This window comes from Megalops cyprinoides, chromosome 8 (genome assembly GCF_013368585.1).
Source record: "Megalops cyprinoides isolate fMegCyp1 chromosome 8, fMegCyp1.pri, whole genome shotgun sequence".
Lineage (NCBI taxonomy): Eukaryota > Metazoa > Chordata > Actinopteri > Elopiformes > Megalopidae > Megalops > Megalops cyprinoides.
Genome location: NC_050590.1, coordinates 25,683,244 through 25,707,540, shown reverse-complemented (window position 1 = coordinate 25,707,540; position 24,297 = coordinate 25,683,244). Strand labels below are relative to the sequence as shown.

At 41.3% G+C, this 24,297-nt stretch overlaps 1 protein-coding gene across 1 annotated transcript in view; it reads right to left on the bottom strand.

Moving 5' to 3' along the window:
• The window catches only part of LOC118781784 (low-density lipoprotein receptor-related protein 4-like), a 92,349-nt gene that overhangs the window by 20,019 nt on the left and 48,033 nt on the right, over window positions 1-24,297 (bottom strand). The window contains exons 3-14 of the mRNA XM_036534855.1: window positions 16,419-16,535; window positions 13,385-13,498; window positions 11,680-11,796; window positions 8,389-8,517; window positions 5,983-6,102; window positions 5,723-5,848; window positions 5,347-5,472; window positions 4,620-4,754; window positions 3,526-3,651; window positions 2,879-3,109; window positions 1,716-1,872; window positions 962-1,179 (exon numbers count right to left, since the gene is read on the bottom strand). Of these exons, the coding sequence (XP_036390748.1) occupies window positions 962-1,179; window positions 1,716-1,872; window positions 2,879-3,109; window positions 3,526-3,651; window positions 4,620-4,754; window positions 5,347-5,472; window positions 5,723-5,848; window positions 5,983-6,102; window positions 8,389-8,517; window positions 11,680-11,796; window positions 13,385-13,498; window positions 16,419-16,535 (1,716 nt within the window). The remainder of the gene's footprint in view (window positions 1-961; window positions 1,180-1,715; window positions 1,873-2,878; window positions 3,110-3,525; window positions 3,652-4,619; window positions 4,755-5,346; window positions 5,473-5,722; window positions 5,849-5,982; window positions 6,103-8,388; window positions 8,518-11,679; window positions 11,797-13,384; window positions 13,499-16,418; window positions 16,536-24,297) is intronic.

Here is a 24,297-nt window from a genome sequence, read left to right as displayed (position 1 = left end):
AAAAACGTGAGTGCTGGCAGGTGTCCATTATCTGTCATGGGCAAACACCCAGCACACACATCTCATTTGTACTGCCTGTTGTTTGAGCAAACAGCAGACCAGGGTGAGAACTGCTTCTTTGAGCAGCACATCATTGTTGTTACAGGTCCTCACAATACACACCATTACGGCTCTGCTTGAAGAGCTGGTAGCATTTAGCATTTCCCCCCTCAACCTTCACTGAAAACCAAATTGCCCTGTAATGTACAATGTAAACTATAATGTACAATGCAAACTGTGGGTCAGCTTGGTAGCTGCACCGCTCCTTGAGAAAATGTTTGGCAAAATAACAATTTACAATGTAACACAATACAACAATAGAGCAATGTTAGCTATTCCCTTGGATCCACATTTCAGCAAGCAGAGTCCAAGAGAAATAAATACCAGCTATCCTACTGTTTTCCACTGTTTCTTCCTCAGATGTTTGATTTATGCCTGCAGCTCAGGAATTCACTTTGCTGAGCTGGAATCCACTCTGGTAATGCATGACTTATGCTCCCCATAAACAACACATATAATGCACATCAAGTGTGAATTAGGTTTCAGTCTTTCATCCTAAATTGGTCAACTTGGTGTATATTTATTATCAATTGCTAAATAGCAGGGTAGACATGCAAGAATTCAATTCCTGTGGACTCCTTTCTAACTTTGATATCAATATCAAAATTTGTAGGGTCATTGGGGCCATTGCATGTACCACTTTATGTCATTATAGCAACAATTTGCTTTGTGTTTTATGAAAATGAAACGTTTTACATGCCAATTTGTGCTACCCTGCAGCGATAACATTGAGCTCTATTGATTAGTTATACAGCTCCCCCTGGAATGCTGAGGCCATGCTAGGTTTGACAGGCCTCTTCAAAACTGTCCTCACTTCCCCTTTGACACACCACATCCTGAATATTCTGAACAATGGTCCTACCTTGACTAATGACTGCCTTTCTGTTCCGACCATCCAGATCAGCACGTTCAATCACATGGTGCTTGGCATCCACCCAATACATTCGGTGACCAGCGTAGTCAATGGTAAGCCCATTTGGCCAGAAGAGGTGGGTGTCAGCAATGATCCTGCGATTGGAACCATCCATATTGGCATACTCAATGCGAGGGGTGTTGCCCCAGTCCGTCCAATAGATCTTCCTGTAGAAGTTAAAAACTGGGTTACACAAAACATCAAGTGGAACATACATCTGCTGCTTTCTTTACATATACTATGATAATTCCAAATTACTGCATTAGGCCATTTGGTTCACCCTGACTATAAATCTTTTTGTAAATATTTTTTACAGCTACAGCAAATATTGAACCTTTTATGCCACACACAGAAACATACAATTTTAAATACGGTGAAGATTTTATATAAACAGTAAGACATATTGTGCAGGATGAACTCAAGAGAACAAAGAAATTTAAAACTAGGTTATGAAAAAATGCAAAATAAATCATCTGCATTCATTAAATCCAATGCTGTTCCAAATCATTACTTGCTTCTGGCTATGAACATGAACATTAACCTGAATACACTACACAGAATAGCTCCAAGCTGACTTCTACCACTAGACATCAAAGTAGCCACCTTTTCCTGTTTTAGATTTAGAGCCCTGGCCTTGTCATTCCCTGGTTCTGAACCATGCAACGAGATGTGCTATGTAGAGGCAAAGCATGCTCTCTCATACCCCTCAATGGGGTGCAGGGCAATGGCACGGGGCTTCTCCATGCTCTGCCACAGTAGCACCTTCCTGTGTGTCCCATTCAAGTTGGCCACCTCAATGCGTGATGTCCCAGAATCTGTCCAGTACAACTTGTCGTGGATCCAGTCGACGGCTAGGCCACCTACATGGGTACAGTGTTAAGCTCTTCAGAACAGTGCACTAATAACTTCCTCAATTAAATGCAAGTCCCCTTCTGAGGGTTTAGGTGACTGGGAGCAGCCTGTGTTTGAGAGTGTCAGCCAATCCCTGTTGTGGGAGTGTAGGGCACAATGCTCCATGTCACTCCCTGCTGTGGAGTAATTGTTTTTCTTTCTGTTGAGGACTGGCATGTGGATTTTGTTCGAAATGGCCAAACCATTCATGTTCTTTCTGTTTCACTGTAAGCCAGTGTCATGGTAGGCTTATTTGTTGTTTGACAGAAAAACACACTTTGCAGTGCTCATCTTTGTATGTTGACATTGTAATACTGTTGACAATGTAATAATGCAATGGAATAATGACATTTGCTGATGGTTAGAGGTGTACATTTCCTTCAGCAGACAGCAAGAGTGGCATGCAGGTTGAGCAACGCTATTAATACATTCTAAACATTTTTTTACATTTTTTAAGTGGAAAAATATTAACATTACTTTATGTGAAATAATTTACATGGTACGTGATTAGCAGAGTGATTACCAGTCTCGTTCCCATGTCCCTAGATGTTACACACAAAGCACTACTATCAGGTCTAAGATACAATACACACAGTCATTTTACTTTCAACTTGCAAATCCTACTTGAAAATATTGTATTCGTTTGAGTGCATTGCTGGGGTTTAAGCAGCACTCTTCTAAATTCAGTTCATCTCATAAAAATGCAGAGTGCAGAGGCAGGCCAGATCTATTTTTATTTGGCTCCCACATTGTAAATTCTGACTTCTTCCATTCTCCAATTTCAGCACCTCACTGCACATATCAAAGCGGGGCAGAGTTTTGATTCAGTTCCAGTCTTAACGAGTGGAAAGTCATAACGAGGGCAGTAGTAAGTAGCATTCCCATGGCATTCAGAAAAAGTTGCGAAAAACCTTCTGCATTGATATGGCCCCACAGCAAGGCTGAGAGAATGTTACACTTCCCCTCAGGTGTTACCTGGACTTTCCAGGCCGGTAGACACCACCTCCTCAACATTGCTGCCATTGAGGTTGGCTTTCATGATGCGGTCCAGTGTAACATCAGACCAGAACACCAACTCCTGGCTGTGGTGGAAGTCCAGAGCGATAGCATTCTCCAGGTTGTTCAGCAGCAGTGTGTACTCTGAGCGGTGTGGTAGCACTTGGCGGATGTCAATCCGGTTGGCAAACAGCAGCACCGGTTCTGGCCCTGTGCCAGGACACAGAGACAGATTTCTTACACAAAGCAACTGGGACTTCTTCAGTTCCAAAATCCAATTACTGCACTTTGAAGAAAATATTGATGCAGCACAACTGAAAGCAATAAACCAAATGGAAAGAACAGACTTAAGACCACAAATTAAAAAAATAAAAAACACTTCTTTTCTTTTTTGCTTATGACATAATTTATGCATTTCTTCTGTTATTCTACCTGTCTTAATCTAAAACATATCCTTGCCATCTTGACCCTTAAATATACCCTGACCTTAACCCCAGTCCCACTTCATGTAGAGTATGGTTACAGTTACTGAGTCCTTGCATACATCAGTATCATTGTGTGTAGTCTGTCAAAGGTCCACTTGGGTGTATTTTGCCCAACAACTAAGTGTGTGGCTCAAGACTCACCCAATGCCTTGCAGCTGCGTTTGTCAGGCCTTAGCTCATAACCCTGCACGCACCAGCACTGGAACCCCCCCTCTGTGTTAGTGCAGCCCTGGCTGCAATAACCCTCTTCTGCACACTCGTCCACATCTGGGGAAGAGTCCACGGTGTAACAGAGGGAGAAAGGAGTGATCAGAAGTATTCGTATTGTATTCGTATTCCTTTGTAAAGGGACAATCCTGATGGCCTAACTGCACATAGCAATAGCTATTAGATGTTACTTTTGTATAACTTTATCTGTTCCAACTGACTAGCACACAAAATGATTTGTATTCCAGTCTTCAGTCTCTTCAGGATACAAGACATGAAAAACAATAGGACTTCAAACAACCTTAAATGATCTTTTCATGTCTGAACAAGGATATTAAAAATACAGAGACACAGTCATTAACAGAGTACCCTTCCAGCCATAGGCAGAGAAAGATGGAAACAAAACAAAATAAGAATTCCTTTATAGTCACACCAGGAGCATTCCTGGAACAAACTGCTGAACAGCTCACCTTCCTGCAGGAACATGCTAACTGAGCTGAAGGTAAACTAACAAAAATGAGGCACAGTGATCAGTTTCACTCGCAGATACTTCTGCCTTGAATGGAATGAACCAAGATGAAAAGAACCTGGAAGGGACTACAGAAAGTCTGGCTTGCCAGTCATTCATACACCTCAAGACCTGATGCTTGGACAGACACACCAAAATGACTTTGCTTATTTAGTCAAGAACTACCATGCATGAGTGACCTGGTGAACATGTTACAGAGGGAGATGAATTTCGCACAGAATGCAAATGAGAAATTTTTTGTTTATCATATATCTGGGTCATTCTGTGTAAACATCATGTGATCACCAAAAAGAAGTTACAAACCTCTTATTCACACACTTATACACATCTGATAGCAGGACTAATACTGCTGAGCACTGCCATGACTAGGTTATTGCTGTAATACTGGGCAACTTTTCAGGTTATACTTTTGCAGAAAAACAGGTCTGGTAACATCATTCATGTATATCAGTTTGCAGTAGCTGCCAGTGTGTAACCCGCAGCCGCTGCATCAAATCACCTTGACATGATCTCCCATCATCTCTCAGTCTGTAGCCAGTATGACAGGTGCACTGCACCAAGCCACGAGCCATGTGGCACTTCTGAGTACAGCCACCATTGTTCACATTGCAGTTGCCCTCACTTGACCTTGGACCTGAGAGAGGAAAAGGCAAACAGGAGAAACAAGGTTACCCACAGACAGACACACAAACACATTCAGAGAAACACACACACAAAAACAAACGCAGACACACAAAGACATACACACACACACACACAGGATCAACAGAAGGGTGCAATAGCATTGGGGAGATTTAGCCCTGGTGTGGGATGTCCACATCCCTTTCTTCCCCGTCAGAGAGTTCTTAAACACTTTCACTGAACAAGCCATCACCATGACTGCACCATGTATGCTAATTTCTCTGCCCAATGTTAATATTTTCAAGAGAGTACAACAAACCAGCTGTACTTCAGTCTTACAGGCATAGAGCTGAATAGCCGTGCTGCCTTAAGGCTACATTGTGACAAATACCCATCTGGATTTACATTACCTGATTAAAGACAACTTATTGACATAAAGGTGATGCTATGCCTGCTGTAGTTCTACAAATATAGCCTTGCTGCAGTATGGTGAACAAAATTTTGATAGTCCTGATCCTGGAATCACACAAAAAATATAAGTGTATAAATGTAGGTTGTATGCATTCTCGTCGGACCCTGTGCTCAGAGAGCGCCTCGTTACTCACGGCAGTCCTGGTGAGGCAGCTCGTCTGTGCCATCCCCACAGTCGCTGACTTCATTGCACACCTTCCTCTGGCCAATGCAGCGCCCATTTCCGCACAGAAACTGATCAGGGGCACATGGTGGGCTATCTAGCGTGAGGAGAGAGGGAGTGTTAAATACAGAGGGGTAGCACCCATTCTTTACTAAAAGACCGGTTCCCTTTCAAGGACTGCATTTGGTACATTCATGATTAGGGCAGGTACAAAGCCTGCATCTGATGATTTGTAGCCATGCACAGTGACTTTTGTGACATCTTTACCTCAACATACAGATTTTCTATTTGATGTCTGTCTACCACTTACAGATGAGTGGTGTTAAGTACATTGAGGCTGTCATTACCTGTTTTTTCACAGCTGTCTTCGTCACTGCCATCCGAGCAGTCATCCTCACCATCGCATCGCCATGACAACCTTACGCAGCGGCCAGATGCGCAGCGGAACTGATCAGCAGTGCACATGGAGGTGGCTAGGGGAGACCAAACACACACACACAAAAAAAAAACACAGACAAAGCAATAAGAGTGAGTAGCAGGTGGGAGTGGGTGGCCTTCACCAGTCTTCTTTGGTGCTAAAATGGAATGACTAAATAAAAGCACTCACTACAGTTCTTCTCGTCTGATTGATCATCACAGTCAAATTCGCCATCACACCTCCAGCCTGCGTTGATACACATACCGCTGCTGCACATGAATTCCACTGACCGACAGGGCTGGTGAGAGGCTGTAGGGACAGAGATTCATTCACATGTCATCACCACTGTTAATGGTCAACGTACTGCACGTACTGCTGGACTTTGACAATAAATGACCTATAGACAGCCATCACAACAATAAAGTATATTCAAGTACTAATGTAGGGTCTGGAAAGGAAAGGCCAGACAGATAAATAGAGGAAGGCTGAGTTGGAGAAAGAGCAAGAGTAAGACAGAGTCAATTTTGCTGATGTTCTCACAAACATTGAGAATCCAGTTAAGAGAAACAGGCGAGAACAGAAATCAGAAATACAGAGCTGCTTTGAGGGTAAAAAAAAAGTGTGATACCATGATACCAAACTCACACAGATTAAGATTCTTCATCTTGTACAAAACTGAGACACAAGCAGGTCTGTATTAAACATTTTATATCCGAGGAGCTTGCATAGGCTTACATATCATTTTGTTTACACCTTAGACAGGTATAGGTCTTTGTATGAAACACGGTGGCCTTCATGGTGTCTTCAAAACAGGGGCATACCCCAGGCATTCCATCTGAGGACAGGTCATCAATGGAATTTATGTTTTACACATTGTTCAGGTTTATTTATTTAAATTCACTTTGAGGTTTGTAAATTCAGTGAAAAACTGCTTAACGCATTACTGCATGTTAAGGTAACTGAAAAATTTGTACGAAAAGTTTGCACACAAGGGGAGTTCTGTTAATATAATAAAGAAATTAAAGCCTAAATCTTCCCAATTGTTCAATGAAAAGGAACACATTTATGAAGCAAAATTCATATGGTCCATTGTGGCAATGATGCAGACGTATACATACAGAATAACAGAATAAATGTTTCTTCATGAAAAGATGAAACTATACAGCTCTGATGATGAAAAATGCAGTAGAAGCAGCTGCTGGAAGGGTATCTCAAGAATTTGTCTTTGTGTCCAACTTAAACTGTAAGGACACCCAGCATGACAAAGTGATTTAACCAAGGAGACAGCTCACCCCACGTCTCTGACAGCCAGACATCAGTGTACTGGCACCTAATGACCTTCAGACAGCAAACTAAACAAACACAAGTTCATATGACCAACAACTGCAAAAACCCTTTCTGTGCAAAACAGATGTTTGTTTGCATTCCACCTGAGAATTAAGTCACAGCATTGTGGGTACACTTGGCCTGCCTCTGCCAATGTTGAGTTATGAGGGTGCTACTCCATAAATATGTGCACTGAAGAATTTGAGGTATTTGTGGAAACAACCTCAAAACACCCATCCATCCACTCCTGAGTGGCAACGTACTGGTTTGCACAGGTGTTAATGATTATCGACTTTGAGGATGTCTTTATCTCTGTGACTGTGTGCACTAGAAAGAGACACATCCAGCCCCCCAAGAGTGTGCCACATTCAATGTTCTCTTTGTGGCTACCTCTTACCCCTGCTACCCCAGGCTTCTGAAAACAGACCAGAGAATCGAGAACACAATAAAGTGTGGTGGCTATTAATGTCATTTGTGCTCTCTCAGTGAGAAAGTGACTGGTGCTTATAAATAAACACTGAAATGTTTTCTGTCAGTTAATGTCCATCCAGTTGAGACTCACTGGGCCCATACTGTACTCTCATTACTGTGTGCAGCTGCGCATTCAACAGGGGTTGGAATTTGACCTGAGAGTGCAGGGGGTGCGTATGGGAACAGGACACAAGGGGATGTTGTGGCGGGGGAGGGGAACCAACAATCTGGCTTCCTGCGTACCTGGACACTGTCCAGACGTCCTGTTCCAGATCTTGGCTCAGATCACATGCGTCTTTCATAAAGAACGATGACATACCCGCAATGTTCTGCACAACAGTTAACATTCTTAGAATTCTTCACTCAGACTTGAGACTACACTGCTGTTAATATACACGTGGTGCATGACCATACGTGAGCCCTCCTTTCTGATAATCAGACTGCTCAGCATCACCACAGGTGACAGGATATGACAGAAAGTAAACATTTTTACAAAAAAGAGAAGTCAAGTGTATTTTAGGTCTAATTTTTCTTCAGAAAACAGCCACCTAGTTTGCCACAATATCACTGTACATGATATGCTGCAACCTAAACCAGTAGCTGCCAACCACAGCCAGGGAATAAAGACAAAATATTCCTCTTTGATCCCACGGCCCATGGCATGATTTATCCCCAGCTTATAGTAACATTCTCACAGCTTTTCTGTGACATCACCATGCTGTGGTGCCCCAGCAGCAGCGCTGAAAGAATGTTCTGTGTCAGAATCCATGAGTCAGAGCCCACTGAGGCAGCCCTTACAGCAGTCAGACTCGTCGGACCAGTCCCCACAGTCATCATCCCCATCGCAGTGGTATATGTCCAGGATGCACCGGCCGTAAGCACACTGGAACTCCTCCACGCTGCAGGTGGCTGTCATCACATCTGAGGCTGCAGAAAGAACAGACATGAGGACAGGCCTGAGACATGGTTCCAAAGTCTTACACACCAAACAAAAACAGAAAAACCCTTTTTATTTGAGACAACAGACATTCAGCAGGTAAACAGAGACAATTCAATCTGTTTTTAAAGGTAACACAGAGACAATCTCTCATCTTCAAGTGGCAACACAAGAAAGATAATATCTTGATGGTGACACAACCCTGGGTGTCCTTAGGGTACTGTGGGGTAACTTTCTACAGAATGATAAGACAGTAAAGAAGAAACAGGCTTGAGACAGAAGAAAAAATGGCTTGTCACACAACAGTACTGCAACAGCAGTAATGCAGACTGAGCCTTCAATTGATCAATAAGTCAAGCACTCTGATGCTACAAATGTAGCACAGGAAAAAATGTGTAAATGTTTGAATATATACAAAGCAAATAAACCTTATGACTCTGACAGTGCTTTGGCCTTCGAGAATAAATCATGATAAATAAAATAATAAATAAATAAATTTCATTTGATTTTTTTATGCCAGCAAACAAAATAACTGAGTAAACAAAAAAAGTCAAAATACTCCAAGGCAGAATATGGTAGAAACTTTGAGACCATGTCCCATGTTTGACGTAAAAAAAAACTTATTTAATTAAATCAGGAAGCACTTATTTAACTGAATCAAGAAACACTTTTTTTACCCAAGAGTCACCCATAAATCTCATTCTTTTCCTATGAGATGATAAAATCTCAGGAAAGTGTTTGGCTGGATTCACGAAGTGTTTGTAAATCAACCTTGTAAGGGCCACAAGGTGTATGTGTTACATATCCTACTAAACACTTTCACAGTGTTTCATCTTTAAATACAGGATGACATTTTCCAGACACCAGCCCTGGTTACCAATGAATATAAGTGTCACATCCAAACAAATGTAGAGGTTAGGTGGTGGTCTTCAAAACAATTCTTGTGCCACACCTTAAACTCAAAAACCTAGACATAATCTGCTAAACATAAAATTGCTAGAATAAAGATTAAACACTAAAACATGAAACAAACCCTCCTCAGGTCACTCCAAATTTAGTGGTGAACAACCAGTGGTCACCTCTACATATCTACTACCTCTCATGCATCTCTACAGTGTGACACCTCTATATAACCACCATATAAACACAGATGTGGATCTAAACTAGTGCAAATCTTTCATCAACTCCAACCACCCTCCAACTGCCACCCACTGGCATCCTTTCCATCGCTGGAAATAGCCACATTGGAGCTTCATTCTGTGATGAAGAGAGGAGGTGTGGGTGAACTGGAGTAATTTCTCCCAATAAGAAGCACCAAACTTTCAATGCCATATCTCCCTGCCAGATCTCATTATTTGCAGCCAAGGCCTTTATCTGCACAGATGTAAGCCCTGCCCTTTGCCAGATGACAGCATGGAACTGCCCTTTGAAGTCCTCCAGAGAGGGTCTTTTTGTAGATGAGTGTCCAGCAATGGAGGGAACCAATCATTGCTTTCATTCTTCCCTCCAAAATGGCCTACCCAAAGCCTGACTGATCCTCTATTTATATATTGCTTCTATACCTATATAAGCATGGGATATTCCTTCAGCTTTGCTTCCATGCTTTTTTGTTCAAGACCACAGGATTCTCCTTTGGGCGTTCTGCATTACCCTTCAAATCCTCCTGGTCCAATCATTAATAATTGAGCGTGATTACTTAGTAAGGGGGACTCCTGCAGTACCTAGATCAGTCATATCATCCTTTAAATGCGGATGCCCATTTTTATGACATATTATATTGTGGAACTAAAGAGGTCTTTCAAGGTTCAAAACAACCATACATCTTTATTTCAAAGCTATTTGGAAACTTCTGCAAATTTTCTGCAAACATAACTTCAGTCTATTGTGAATATCAACCATACTCTAAACAATCTTTATCAAGGCTTGACACATTCATTAAAAACATATGGTCTTTAGGAAAAAAGCAGTCATTTACATTGAGCCATCTAATGGTTAGAAATGTAGGAAGCAAGGCGAGGTTACAACATCAGAACAGGGTAGGGCTGAAATTCACAAAACAGGCCTGTGGGCCAACAGTGCATTTCTAAAAGGCTCCTTCCTGGTTTGTTCAGTTCCATTTGGAAGAGATTACAATGAGATGCATCTGGGAGGAAAAAGTCAATGAAACCTCTGCTTGCTTAACTGTAGGAAATCCTATCTCTGTCACCCTTTGAAGACTGTGACATGGGGTCATATGCTCAGTGAGTTGGGTGGGATATTTAAAAGAAATCTAGCATGATCTAGCATGTGCCACATGTAGGATCATGACTATTGAGCAAGCAACCATAAAAGGGTTTCCAAAGAATGTCCCTGATTATTACTACAGAAAACCTTCCAAACCTTCCACGAAATTACACTCACCCCAAAGTGAAAGAGAGCTTGTTGCCAGCAGTCAAATCAACCTCAGATGTATTGGAGCACAACAAAAGTTACATTGTTAATTACAGCCAGCATCTCCAGCCAGGCTATTTAAAGCAAATAAAAGACATTTGCTTACTGGGTAAGGGAGGAAGAAGAGTGAGTACAGTTTAAAAAGATCATGCATGAAATCTGTACAATACCTGGAGTCAAACGGCTCAAAAGGAGTCAAACGGCTCTCGACTTGTCAAGTGTTACCCCATTTTCGAGGGATCCATTACCTAAGGATTTACTCTAATTTTTGCATGGTACATTGACTTCCTGTCCCACTGCAATATTAGCAACAGCTCTCAGAGTGGAGACAAAAGGAGACAGTGTGTAGGCTATGATATTGTAATGACAGGCCCACTGCTGAGCGTACACTTCACAGCTGCTGCCTTCCTAGCACGACAGCAGGACCAGTGAGCCTCAGAGGGATTCCCCACTAACATATGCATGCTGGCCATTCGGCTGCCCCTTTCAGAGGGAGTTCTTGCAAAAACTGCCCGAGGAAAGAGCAGCAAGGGCTCCAGTGTCTTTTTAAAGTCCTTTAAAAATGTCAGCCACAGATTTACCATCGTGTGTCCTTCTCAAACCCCTAACCCCCAACCAACCGACTTCCCGCCATGGCAATGTTCAGAGGATCATTGAGAGTCATGACTGTGGCGTGTACCAGTGGGCCTTGGCTACAGATGAAGCAAAGCATTGTGACTCACGGCAGTTGTCCTCGTCAGAGCCGTCCTTGCAGTCTGTGTCACCATCACAGTACCAGTGCTCAGCGATGCAGCTCCCGTCTGTACAACGGAACTCTTTGTCTGAGCACTTCCTCATGTCTGGAAAAAGAGGGATAAAAACAGATGCCCAGGGAGGTCAGTATCTTACAGCGTCCCAGTGGCTACCTTCTATAAAAGCTCTGTGATTAGCTTGCTCTTTGAAGCAAGATTGGAACTAATTTTAAAGTACATTGGAACTGTGCTGACATTTCCCTCTGTCTCCTGGCACAGTACATGAACAGGACACACTTTGTACAAGCTGTTTGTGGTGGTTTTCACTGGCAATATGTGGAAGGCCAAGATGTTTACCTGTCTAGTCATAGGATTTTCACATGCAAGTGGGTGACTCTTTCCAATGGAAAAGATCTAGGAAAACGTCTTGGTTTCCAATGAAAGCACTCAAACACTCAGGGGAGGTGGGGTTTGGGATTTAGTGTGAGCACCTGTTAATTTTTCTAGTGAAATTCATAATGGGTTTTATGGGAAACAAATGGGGACTTCTGGATCCCTGCCAGAATTGAAGAAAATATTTAGTCTCTTGTAGATTGAGTATTGCAATTAAATGTGGCCTTCCCTGTATTTAGAACACTTCACTACATGGCTACACATCAACTTTTTTTTTTTATTTAAAATTTATTTTTAAGAACCAAATAGCAAACAAAAACTAAAGAACATAATCTCGGGAATAATGTGGCTATGGCCCAAAGACCTTGGACACCTTCATCTGAGAGGGGAACCATAAAACTGGGCTTCAGAGGAAGGCACATGAAATATTCCAAAGAATGTTACAACAGAGAGCCTCTGTTCTAATGGAGAAACCTGGAACACTTCACCTGTCTGCTCTATATGGACACCATAAAGATCTGGAGAAATTATGTGTGGGCCACCATGCAAATAAAAAATGGGGACAAAGCAAACAAGGGACTGTGCACAAAGAATCATGGAGTGACACTGATACAATGTCATGTTAGCTGGTGATCAAAACACTGTGCATGGTACACACAAGCATGATTACCCATCATGCATCCATGATGGAAGCAATTACTCAGGGTAAGCCATCAGGGAGAGCAGGAGACAAATCGAAGAGGAATTGATAAAAGTGGCCTATGTAGCAGCAGTAAAGTAATTAGTGAGTTAACAACAAGACACTGCCCTGGAGACCTGGTAGGAGCTGGGGATGAAAACAAAATAAGAGGGAGGGGTGAAGAGAGAGGTATTCATTAATACCCTGAAAGAGAAAACCCTGACTGCCCTCCATTTGTATATCTGCAAAGCTAGCCTTTCACACATCTCAACTGGAGAAGAAAAAAAAGAAGCAGGCCTCTGGAAAGTTGGTGAAAAAAACTAAAAACAGATGTCTTGGAGGGACAATATTCCAGTGTTTGGAGGACATCCACAGGGGGAAAAAACATTTAACCTATTAACCTCACTTCAGCCTGGACTGAAGTGAGCCTGGACTGAACTGGGGAACACTATGTGGGTACTGTCCTTTCCACAAAACCTCTGGGAATACTAGGATCACATTCTTCAGGGATTCATAAATGTCTATGTTAATGGTAGACTTGAGCACAGATGTTTTGGTGCTCAGTGGAGAGGGAAAATCCACCCATGAAGGTGGATGCTGGGAGGCTCGGAGTGTGGGACTCACCACACTGCTCATCGCTGTTGTCCCCGCAGTCATTGTCCCCATCACAGTGCCACAGGCTGCGGATGCAGTATCCATTCTGACAGTGGAACTCATCTTCTTCACACTCCCTTGGAGCTGGGGAGAAAGGGGGAGGGGTATAAGTCATCACAACCACAAATTCCCGGCACATTGATTGCTGTCAGAGGCTTATTTACTGTTGGAGAGGGCTCTCCCCCCTGAAATCTGAGATAGGCTGGAAAAGGGGACAGACTGGACAGTAAATATGGCTCCTGGAGAGAGTGCTCTTGACACATCAAGTGGTGGGTGGCAATCTACTGACCTTGCTCCCTGATGTCAGTGTTCATAAAAGCAGGAGGCCACTTTATTGGAATGGATGGCTCCGGAGTTGTAATGACAAGGGGATATTTGCTGGGCATCTGTTTGTTGGTGTCCAAGGGAGGTTCATCCCACCCCATTCCCCCTGTCAGTAATGACTGTATTCTTATATCAGAAGACACTGGCTTTTAACTGCCTCCATTAGAATCCTGACAGCTGCCCCATTTCTAGACAGAAATCAAGGGGCTCTAGGCCTAATGCTGCTACAAGAGAAAGAGAGAGAAAATGATGGGGCCCGCTCATGAGATCAATATGTAATAATATCTTCCTTCCTTACTTGCATTTTCAATAGATATACTTGCATTTAAAATAGAAATTTACACACCACAGATGACAAGGAATTACAAATGAACAGTGTGACGGATTTGAAAATCACCGCCATGCATCTGAAGCAATCTTGAAAGGAAAATAGAAAAAGCTCATCTTCACCCCTGGTCCTACAGAGGCCTTCAGTAAACATGAAAGGGGGCCATGTTTCTCCAAATGTTCTCCACAATTTTGTCTCTCAAGGTGTGGGACAAAAGGGTGGCAAGATGTGTTCAAAATCAGGAACCAACAATCAAAGAAATACAATGGAGGGAACTATGGGCTCTCATCTTTAATAATCATAACTTCATAAAAATCCTTACTTAAAATGATGTTTTCTGTTTAGAAAAACAATGTACTTCCAGTACAGCTGTAGTCTAATGAGGAAGCTCTATGAGACATTGTTAGCTTTAGCATCAATTGACCCTCTGCATCCCATGGCAAAAACATTTTTATACAATGCTTGATATGTTTCCCCAACTTTAATTTTTCATTTCTGGAGAAGAGGTCAAATGTCAATGCACCCTCAAACAGAACATTTTTCAAGAGAGACCAGGCAGGTCAAGAGTCACTTTGATCTAATAATGTTCTGGGTCTTTATGCCTTAAGATGCTGTAATTTCCCCAAATTATGTGACTTAAGTCAAGGAAGCTTATGGCATGGCCTTGATGAATCTCCTTCTTTCAAATATCTGCAAACAGAATGGAGTACACAAATGCAACACAGAGGCTCTCATGTATATTTTACATCCAGGCGTAACCTAGTTTGTGTGGATTGAATGATGCCAGTTTGCACAAAAAATATTTGAGGCTGGGCTCTCCTTGTCTGTTGTTTGAAACCGACAACCTGCTGAGCTTCACCGAAGACACATAAACGATTCTCATACTGCCCATTAAATAAAAACATGGAGGAAAGAAAAAAATATAAAATAATAACCAGGGGAGAGAAAAACAAGAGAGGGAAAATTTACGGCGCATGCAAATTAAAAATTTATCACTGCCTCACACCAGACAGACCCCCTGTAATGTTATATTTCTGTGTCTGGGCTTTAAAATATGGGTCAGACACACTACCTTAACTCAGCCCCCAACACAATTTTCAACACAAGGACTGGCTAAAAGGGGGACCAGAATTAAAGACAATAAAGCACATTGAGATGGAAAGAGATGCCAAGTGGATATATAATACAAAGAAGCATGAAACTCAGCTGTTCTGTACACAGAGATGATTCAGAAACTGACAGCAAACAAGTAGAATGGCTCTACATAAAATATAAAATCAAGTCATTGAGATCAAATATCTTACCCAAAGATATAAAATCATATCTTTAATGTCTATAAATCTTTCGTATTGGTAATGCACAAATGCACAGTTTTGAATAAAGAGGGAGGTGACTAACACCTTATAGCACCATGTACAGCTCATGTGCACAATCATCCACGTCTCTCATGTTTGGAATATGTGGTGGATTTATTCACATAAGGGCTAGGCGCCTGCAAGGCGTCTATTTTAATATGCAAAATACCTCCAACAAATGTAGGGCCTCCTGAAGCAGTCTCAGGCTTGCAGCTGTCTCCACATGCAATGCGCTGGACAGCAGCAGAAGAGTCAGTATGGTGGATGTAGCTTTTCAGGACAGTGAAGTCCTTATTTACAAGCGCAACCAGTTTGAAAAACACCCACTTTGAGACGCTATGAATAAACAAAGTCTGCGGCAGGGTGGAATTTGGAGATAAAAGCAAAAAGGCGTCACACTTCTTTGGCCAGAGCATCAAGTTAATTCTGTGCAAGGCCACATGACTGCCTTTGCTGAAAAGCCTGGGGGGTGAGAAGAAGCTCAGCCGAAAATGCAACCCTATACATCTCCTGTTACTTCTGCAGTCTTTCTCAAGGCCTCCTTGCCAGCTGGGCCTATTTTAGTAACAAACACTTGTTGAGCATTTCTCCAGGCAGTGGTGGAAGTCCGTAAACAGGTGGTCAAAGGTAAACCCCCAAATTCCCAGAAGTCAGGTGATTTTACAACTCCGGCCATGACCTCTTGCATCACTGTTGCAAATGGAGGCCTGGTGATTAAAAAGCCAACAGGCTTCATTCAAAACAAGCAACATTTGAAGTAAAACTCTTTTCTCCTTAATATTGTGGCATCATCTGATGAGAGCTACAACATAGCTTCTCACAAAATTTGCTGACTTACGGCTACTAAAAATATCACCTTTTTCACTGCCTGCATATTAAATAAAACTTTAGCATTGTATAGAACAGCCCATACAGCAGGGTTATTTTCTCAGTAAAATCCATACCCTTTTAAGGCAGAGGCTTCAGGAAAATAAAAGGTGGTCACATGATCACTTACGACACTCCTGTTCGTCGGAGTCATCCTCACAGTCATTGTCTCCATCACAGACCCAAGAGCGGCGGATGCACTTGCCGTTGTCGCAGTGAAAATCCAGGGGGGAACAGGTTGGTAGCACTGCAAAGCAGAATCCACACACACAGTTAAGAACAGGCCTCACTAAAATGTATAAAGATCAAAAACAAGCCCAATGCCAGCCTCAGACAAGGGAGTATCTGGGCTGACAATGAACTCTGCTTTCCCTGAATCCACATGGAGCCTTTGGATTATTTTATGTTTTTTAATGTATGGTCTTGTCTGGGGAGCTAATGCAATGTTATTAATGGCTTGACTCATCCTTTAGGAGAAATCCTAAACATAAATTACCTTGGCACCCTGTCAGAATGCAGTCAGCCAAAGCATGCTGATAAGGGACAGGCCTATAGGACAGTGAAGAATAAATTATATATATACATACACACACACATACAGAAGGGCTGTGGGGGTACAGGACATCACAAATTTTGGGTCTTATAGGCCACAGACCATGATGTTTCTATGGCAACCCCAGTGGCAGGTCTCCAGAGGGACAGGGGGATGACAAATAATTAAGATGTTTTAATTATTCTAATAATTAAGAGGAAGATATGGCTTCCTTTCCACTCAGGACATGGCTGCACCTCTGTGTTATGAGGTCCCCATTATTAAGGTAATTGTTGAAACAAGCATGGGGAAGAGGAGTCAACCTCTTCCTGGGTCCTGCTGCAATCGGACAATTACTGCTCCAGTTATATTAGCATCCTTGCATTCCTTGCTCTGCAACCATCTGTTTCTGCCCCCATTATTAAGGAATCTCTGGATGAGGCTAGGAGTATTAAAATTGTGAGAGGAGGATATTTCACATTTGTGCAGGCCTCGCTGCCTTTGGTGTGACTGATATGCCCACATCACATTGATATACTGTCCACTTCCAATGAATGTAATAAAAAAGTGGCACTTATTAATTTCAATGCAGTTGTGACAGACTGCAAAAACAGCATGACAGCTTGCAGTATGAACGAATAAATCAGCCATGGGGGTGAAGTCACTGGTGCAGGAAAAAAGGCCCACTGACCTATATTCCTTTTTACACTTACTTCATAATTCAATAGTGAGGATGCTGCAGTCTATGGTTGGGAACCTCATAGTGCTGGGTTCAGGTCTGAGTACAGTCACAGTAGTGCTAGCATACTGAGTAATCAATAATGGCTACATACACTATAAGCATCATTTGTTCCATTCTGCTATGACTGCCAAACAAGACAGTCATACTTTCTTGTCATTTCAAAAATCTGATTTAATACATGCACAATTGTGTATACACATTCAAGAACTGTAGATTATACAGTTTGATACATATGATTTTGGGAGTTACATTGAAAATAATAAAAATAAAAAGAATTCTAGTGTCATCCCTGCTACACACCTGCACAAACATACAATATACAAACAAGCACCCACACGGAGATATCACTTGTATCTGAAATGAATCTACAGTTCTTGATGCTGGCTCCTCATTCATTACATGCCTTGGTCGCATTTTCTGTTTAAAAGAGGGGACTGAGGTGAGTAAACCATCGCAGTCACTTACATCCCAGAGTCCTTAAATCTCATTGAGAACTTTGGGTCCCAAACTTCAACCAAGGTACATGACCAGAACCACTGCAATCTGGAGCTTTGCACTGATGTGCATCTAGTCAGACAAAGTTGATATAGCTATACCTATGCACATGAAAAATAGGGAGGAGCCACTGAACCACAAGTCACCTGTAAAAGACGTGATCACTTCTTCTTCACATCACCCATTCCTTGAAGCATTAGCATCTATTTCATAGTAATATATTATTAATAGTGCTGTTCAGGACCCCACTTAAGTGGGTTCTGCCTTCTGAAGGAATTCAGTACAAATTCAATTGTACAATTGTACAATTCCGTACAAAAACAACATTTTTGTCCCAGTAACAAAAAGTACATTATGATGGTGTTGAAGGAGAACTCAGAAAACAGATGTGTACTCCAGAGACCTTCTGCAGCAATCAGAAGAGAACTGTAATGTTGTGAGTCTAATGATGCACCCTATCTACTGGCTTTAAATCCCACTCCTCAAGCCATGTGATCACCAGGTGATCTCTCTTTCACAGCACCACTCACGCATACAAACTATTCTAGGATGGAATAAAGACAGAAATATGTTTCAATGGAGATAAACACAGATGCACAAACTTTATACAACCCAGCCATTTAGTGTTCTAACTGAACACAACAGCAAAGTGGGTGGGTTCACTGTACCTGACTAAGTTTTGAGTGTGCCATGCCCATCAGTATAGTTTCAAGATTTCTGTGCTGTTTGAAGTCCCAATCTAGGATCTTCGGAGCCAAATGCCAATCAGATTAATGCTTTTGATGTTGCAGTTATGTTACCACATTTTTTCACTGATCTAGCAAGATGCTGCCTCCTGTGTCATCAGAGGACCACACATTCTTTTCTGCAAGGTTTAACTGCAACCCTGTGTATTTTGTTTCCCTTGTCACTTGCTTCACCTGAGATTTCAGCATGTTTCTACACTGACTTGGACAGCATGCAACCATTGTTATGCGTTTTGAATGATGACTTACTTTTACGTTTTCTTTTCATTATTTATCCTGACTGAGGCAATCTTTGGCAGGGCTACATCTGAAAACGTATTTCTTACTATCTTACTGTCAGTGCATTTGCCTGTCAGGTTTGCTTTTTGTCCACCTTGGTCTCTAAAGTAAACATGCTGTTTAGGGTCCACATGGCGAGATGCCTTAGAGGAGGTTTGGAAGAATGAAGGGCTGCAAGACTAAGACAGACTTAATCAATCGAGACGACATCTTAGAATCAGCCACAGACAATAAGCGCAGAGGAGGGAATTCCACCAATACGCTGATTTTAAAAAAATTTTCAAAATATGTGGCAAGACCTATTTTTTCCAGTCCATTTCTTATTTTTCCTTATACATTTCTCAGAAGAAATGCTGATATTTTTGCAAATAATTCAAAAGTCACTGTTCAGTATTTGATACAATGGATGATAATATAGAAAGCAGGCTTTCCATTTTAAAAGGGTGTTTAATCATGATGCAACTGAAAATTCTGTACTTTAAAAAAATTTATAGGTTTGCGTGTCTGTGACAAATTCTAAAAAAGGCAAGAGTTTTCAGTTGTGTTGTGACAAATTATCCAAGTGCTCAAGACATGAATGCCAAGGTTGAGCCACTCAAACTCACTTTGAGCTCAACATTTTACCAGGGATGATCTGGGCAGATATGGAGCCAGAGCCCCATATCTGCCCAATAGACTGTTGCAAATATTTCCCTTTGTGCAAAACACCAGTGATGCAAATCCTGCATTTTACACATACAAGACAATTCAAAAGAACCAGTTACACTGCAAAACCTGCTTATCTCCATCTCCAGCACAAACAAGCACTGCAACCATTTATGTCTCTGTCTTCAAAGCAACATGACCTTCTACAGGAATTTCAAAATCAGTACCATGACGTGACAACGGTAAACAGGTGGCTTCTACTTAGTACACTAACCTGCTCTTTTAAGACCCTGAATGGGTCAAATTGCTATGCTTCGGAAGTGCTATTTCCATTTCTACAACGGCATGGTTGCTCAGCATCCAGGGGCTTCCCAGTACTTTTCAATGCATGGGATAGCTCCAAAAAACATGTCCGTCTGTCCATCTGACACAGTAATGAGGCTTCAGCAGAGGCCTGCTTCCTGTCAGACCGCTGTCAAAGACACTCCACACAGTTAATGGAGGGAGAAGAAAGGGGTCTGGATAAGGTGCTCAATGTTAATGACTGTTCACAGTCACCTAACCCTAGCAAGTAAACAAGGCTGCCCGCTTGAAGAAAATGGCTTAAGGTTAACAAAAGGTAACAATGCACCAATTGCAACAGCTTGTTCCTCCTAAAGATGCTGAGTAAATACAATGACTGGCATACCCTTTCAGATGAATTATCACACTGAATATAGCATTACCTGTGTTGATTTAATGTAATATTAGCTCTGTGCATAAGAAATTGGTGCTCTGATTCAACCTGCAAATGGCCAAGGGGAAATATGATATCTCAGCTCCCATCAAATGAAACTCTTCATAAAATCAAAAAATCTCGAATCTTTCCCCTCATGAAAGTCCAACCCAGGAACATCATTCAAAACAAGCACAGAATAAATGGGCTTGTTAAATCCTCCGTCTTCCTGACCGCCCCTCAGATCACTGCACTCAATTTGATTTCTGTGTCTAACCATGCAATACCCCTGATTGCACTACTACTACTACTACTACAACAAGTTACCACACAACTTTCTATTCATCACATGGCTACTGCTTTATTAGTTTTTACTAGTTTTCCTTCAAATCTCATACAACTTAAACTCCCCCTCGTCCTGAAAACATAAAACATGGTGGATTTTATGTCCAGATTCACTGCTGTGTGCCTTAAATTGGATTTGTAAATATGTAAAATATTAACTCAAACTTTATTTTTATGGCCTGTTTGTACAGTTACCGGCTAACAGTTGCAAAATGCAGTACACTCTGCAATTGAATGAAGTACGATTGATTTTGATTAAGTAACTGACATAGCTATAGCCAAATTGTAGTAAATTACAGATGAATTGTGAGTTTAACAGCTTGATTTTTAAGAAAAAAAAAATATTTGTCTAAAAATGCACTTCTCATATATATAAATTTTAGGTAATACTGAGTTTAAATCATTAACTATTTTAACTAATGATATAAAATATGTAGTTACTGATTTAACAGTTTACTTAGAGAGTGCTATTAACATGAAGCCTATATAAATATTTACAGCAAAAGGAACTATTCAGTTTAATATTGAACTAATAATGTGGATGGAATGTGAAAGATACAATTAGAAGGAACACAGATTCCTTCAAGATGCAAGCTGCAGTGACAAACGTGCCCTCAAATTAAACCATCAGCCTGAGATTAAGACACTCAATACATGATTCTACATTACATTTACATGAGAATGAAACAACCATTTTGTAAAAGATTAAAAAGCAATCCAAACTGACATGCATGTTATTAAGGCAAAAGATCTGGGTTAGCTAGGCCAGGCCAGCTCCAAATGAATTAATCTGTCTCAATCTTTATTCACTTGATAATGGTGCCTTTCTTCTTGTGCATGTGTTCCTCTAGTCACTCACAGATACTGAAGTAAATATTTAGAAAGGGGTAGGCGTTTTTTGGATTTCATTGCCGAAATCCAAAGTTTACTGTGGACTTTTGCCAAAAAAAGTTTGCAGCAGTGGAGGGATTATGCAAATTTCTGAGTGCAAATAAGAATTAAACTCCAGGACAAAAAAAAAAGAAATTCTGAATTTGCTCACTGTTGGTTTCCTCTCACTACCTAGATAATGGTACTATCAGAAAATGGGTCTCCCCTGAGGTGAAACAGAAAAATATTGTTCATAATCTTCTTTTTAAGAGACAGTCTGGGCTCACGCTGGTACCAGGCATCCCCCTGGGAAGGAGTACTCTATGATTGGCTGGAGAGAGCAACACTGGAGGATTATGGGGTGCTGCATTCTCTTTTTTTCACTAGCCAAAAGCAGCGGGATCCCCCGCCCAGCAGAGATTGTGGCTATGGCGCACCTCCCTGCTTCATTTGAAGACAGCAGAAGATTGGCTCTCTTTGCGGCGCCCCCGCTTTCAAGTTGAAGGATCTAGCTCATCTCATCTTCAAATCCACCCTCCTCCACCCCCCAAACCTACCCCCTCTGCGGAGCAGTTGCAGTGTCGGAGCCTTTCAACTCAGCATGTGGGCTGCATGCTGGATAATGGCACCACGGCGATGGCCTCAATCCTGGCTCCTCTGCTGAGGAATCTGAGTGCAACGATGAGATGGGGGGAAAGGAAGGGACAAGAAGCGAAGAAAATGGGGGAGATTTCACTTAAACCCTTCTCCGCATCCCATGTGGTGACAGGTCTTTCATTATAATTCTGCAACATCTATTTCTACAGCCCATGCATCTGCAGGACATTCCCAGTTTTGAGTCAAAACCAGAAGACTTTTGCTACAGAGAAATCTACCTGCCTATTGCATCAGGGTTTGCTCAGTTTTGGGGTTTGGTAACTTCAGAGTATATTAAAATTATTCCTTACTTTTACCACAGCAGGTATCTATACCGAACAGCTAATTATGCCACATTTTAAATACTTGTAAGGTTGCCAAAGACATTTCAGGCGATGTAGCCACTGCACAAATCCCACAATACACTGCTCCTCCTCTCAGTGGCTTGTAAAACATTAGAAAACTAAACTGTTTTTACTACTTATTGTTAAATCACTGTTCTTAATCATAAATACTGCAATACACAAATGGTAGACTACAATATAGATACAGGCTACTCTGAACACTACAGTGGTCTGTGCATTATTTTTTGGAATTTGACTGTAATCATTTTGGCACTAAACTCATGCCAAAACACAGAAGGAACACAGCCACATCCACAGTGCATTCTGGGGACTGCAGGCAGACATTAATAAAATAAGATAGAGGTTTTAACAAAAAATTCAAGACAAACATTTCAGCAACACATACTTGCTTTAAATGTGTCCAAACAGTATACAAAAATTACAAGGATATCTTTAGTGCAGTCAGTATTTAAGGTTACATACGATGGATAGAAAGAGTAAACAAACTAAACACTAAATCAAAATGTAAACCTGTACATCTGCAAACTAAAATTGTTTCAATGATATCAAAATAACAAGTACATTGGTAGGCCTTGGAAAATTCATCTTTCTTATAGGCAGTAGTTTACTGGGTTTAACCTAAATGCACAATATTTGAGTTTCAGTATTGCAACACAAGTCTTACAGGTTAAAAGTCTCATTAAATCCAAAATGAATTTGCAAGCTGCTGTAAGTCAGAGATCCAAACCATCCCAAATATGAGCTGATGCTAACCAAGCTTTACAAACACATTAGAAAGCTGTAGAGAGTTAATTAATTAAAAAAGGTTGTTAATGTTTACGAGGCTTTGATTTATAACTTTATTACATTTTATTTCCATTGATTATGGGACTATCCTTGAAAATAAAATGACTGTGTCCATTTTTATACAAAAAATAGGATTTAGTTTAAGCCTTAATGGAATCTCAAGCGCTACTCAAAACAAGACTCAAGACTAAGCACAAATCTCTGTGATTTCATTCTGCGCAGTCAGTTTGGATGAGTTGCTTTCCTAAATTACAGACATCAACTTTGCCTACTGTCAGAGAGAAAGAGCCTCACAAAGGCCTTCCTGTTGTCAAATTATTCATAATGATGGCAACTGAAAGAGGTGTGCTGCATGCAAAATCATAAGAAACACAGTTTGTGAATAGCCTGCTGAATGTTTTCTCCTTGAATACAGTACTGGGAAGCAGGGGAGCACTATCAGGACACAGTTACATGGGTAGACAAAGAAGAGAGGCAGTAGGAGTCTAGTCCTTCCATTTACAACATGTATCCTGCACCCTTTGTCCCCTCCAGAAGACTTCTTTTACAAAATATCTGGATTCCTGCAACTTCTACAGTTCCAGAATGGTGATCTACTCTCAAGAGAGCAAACTATCCCACTTTGCATCAGGGCTGGAAGCACAGCATCTCTCTTCTCTCCCAATGAAATTAGATCCCCATCCTGTCACAACACACTCAGTAGACTGCTTTGTTTTCACGGGATTCCAAATCCTAATTAAATCAGGGGTTTACTTCAAAAATAAATGCCACAAACCACACTTGTTTCTGTCTTTCATTCCTGGCATGCATGGTACTTAGCAGAAAGAATATTGCTTTCTGTTTAAATTGGGAA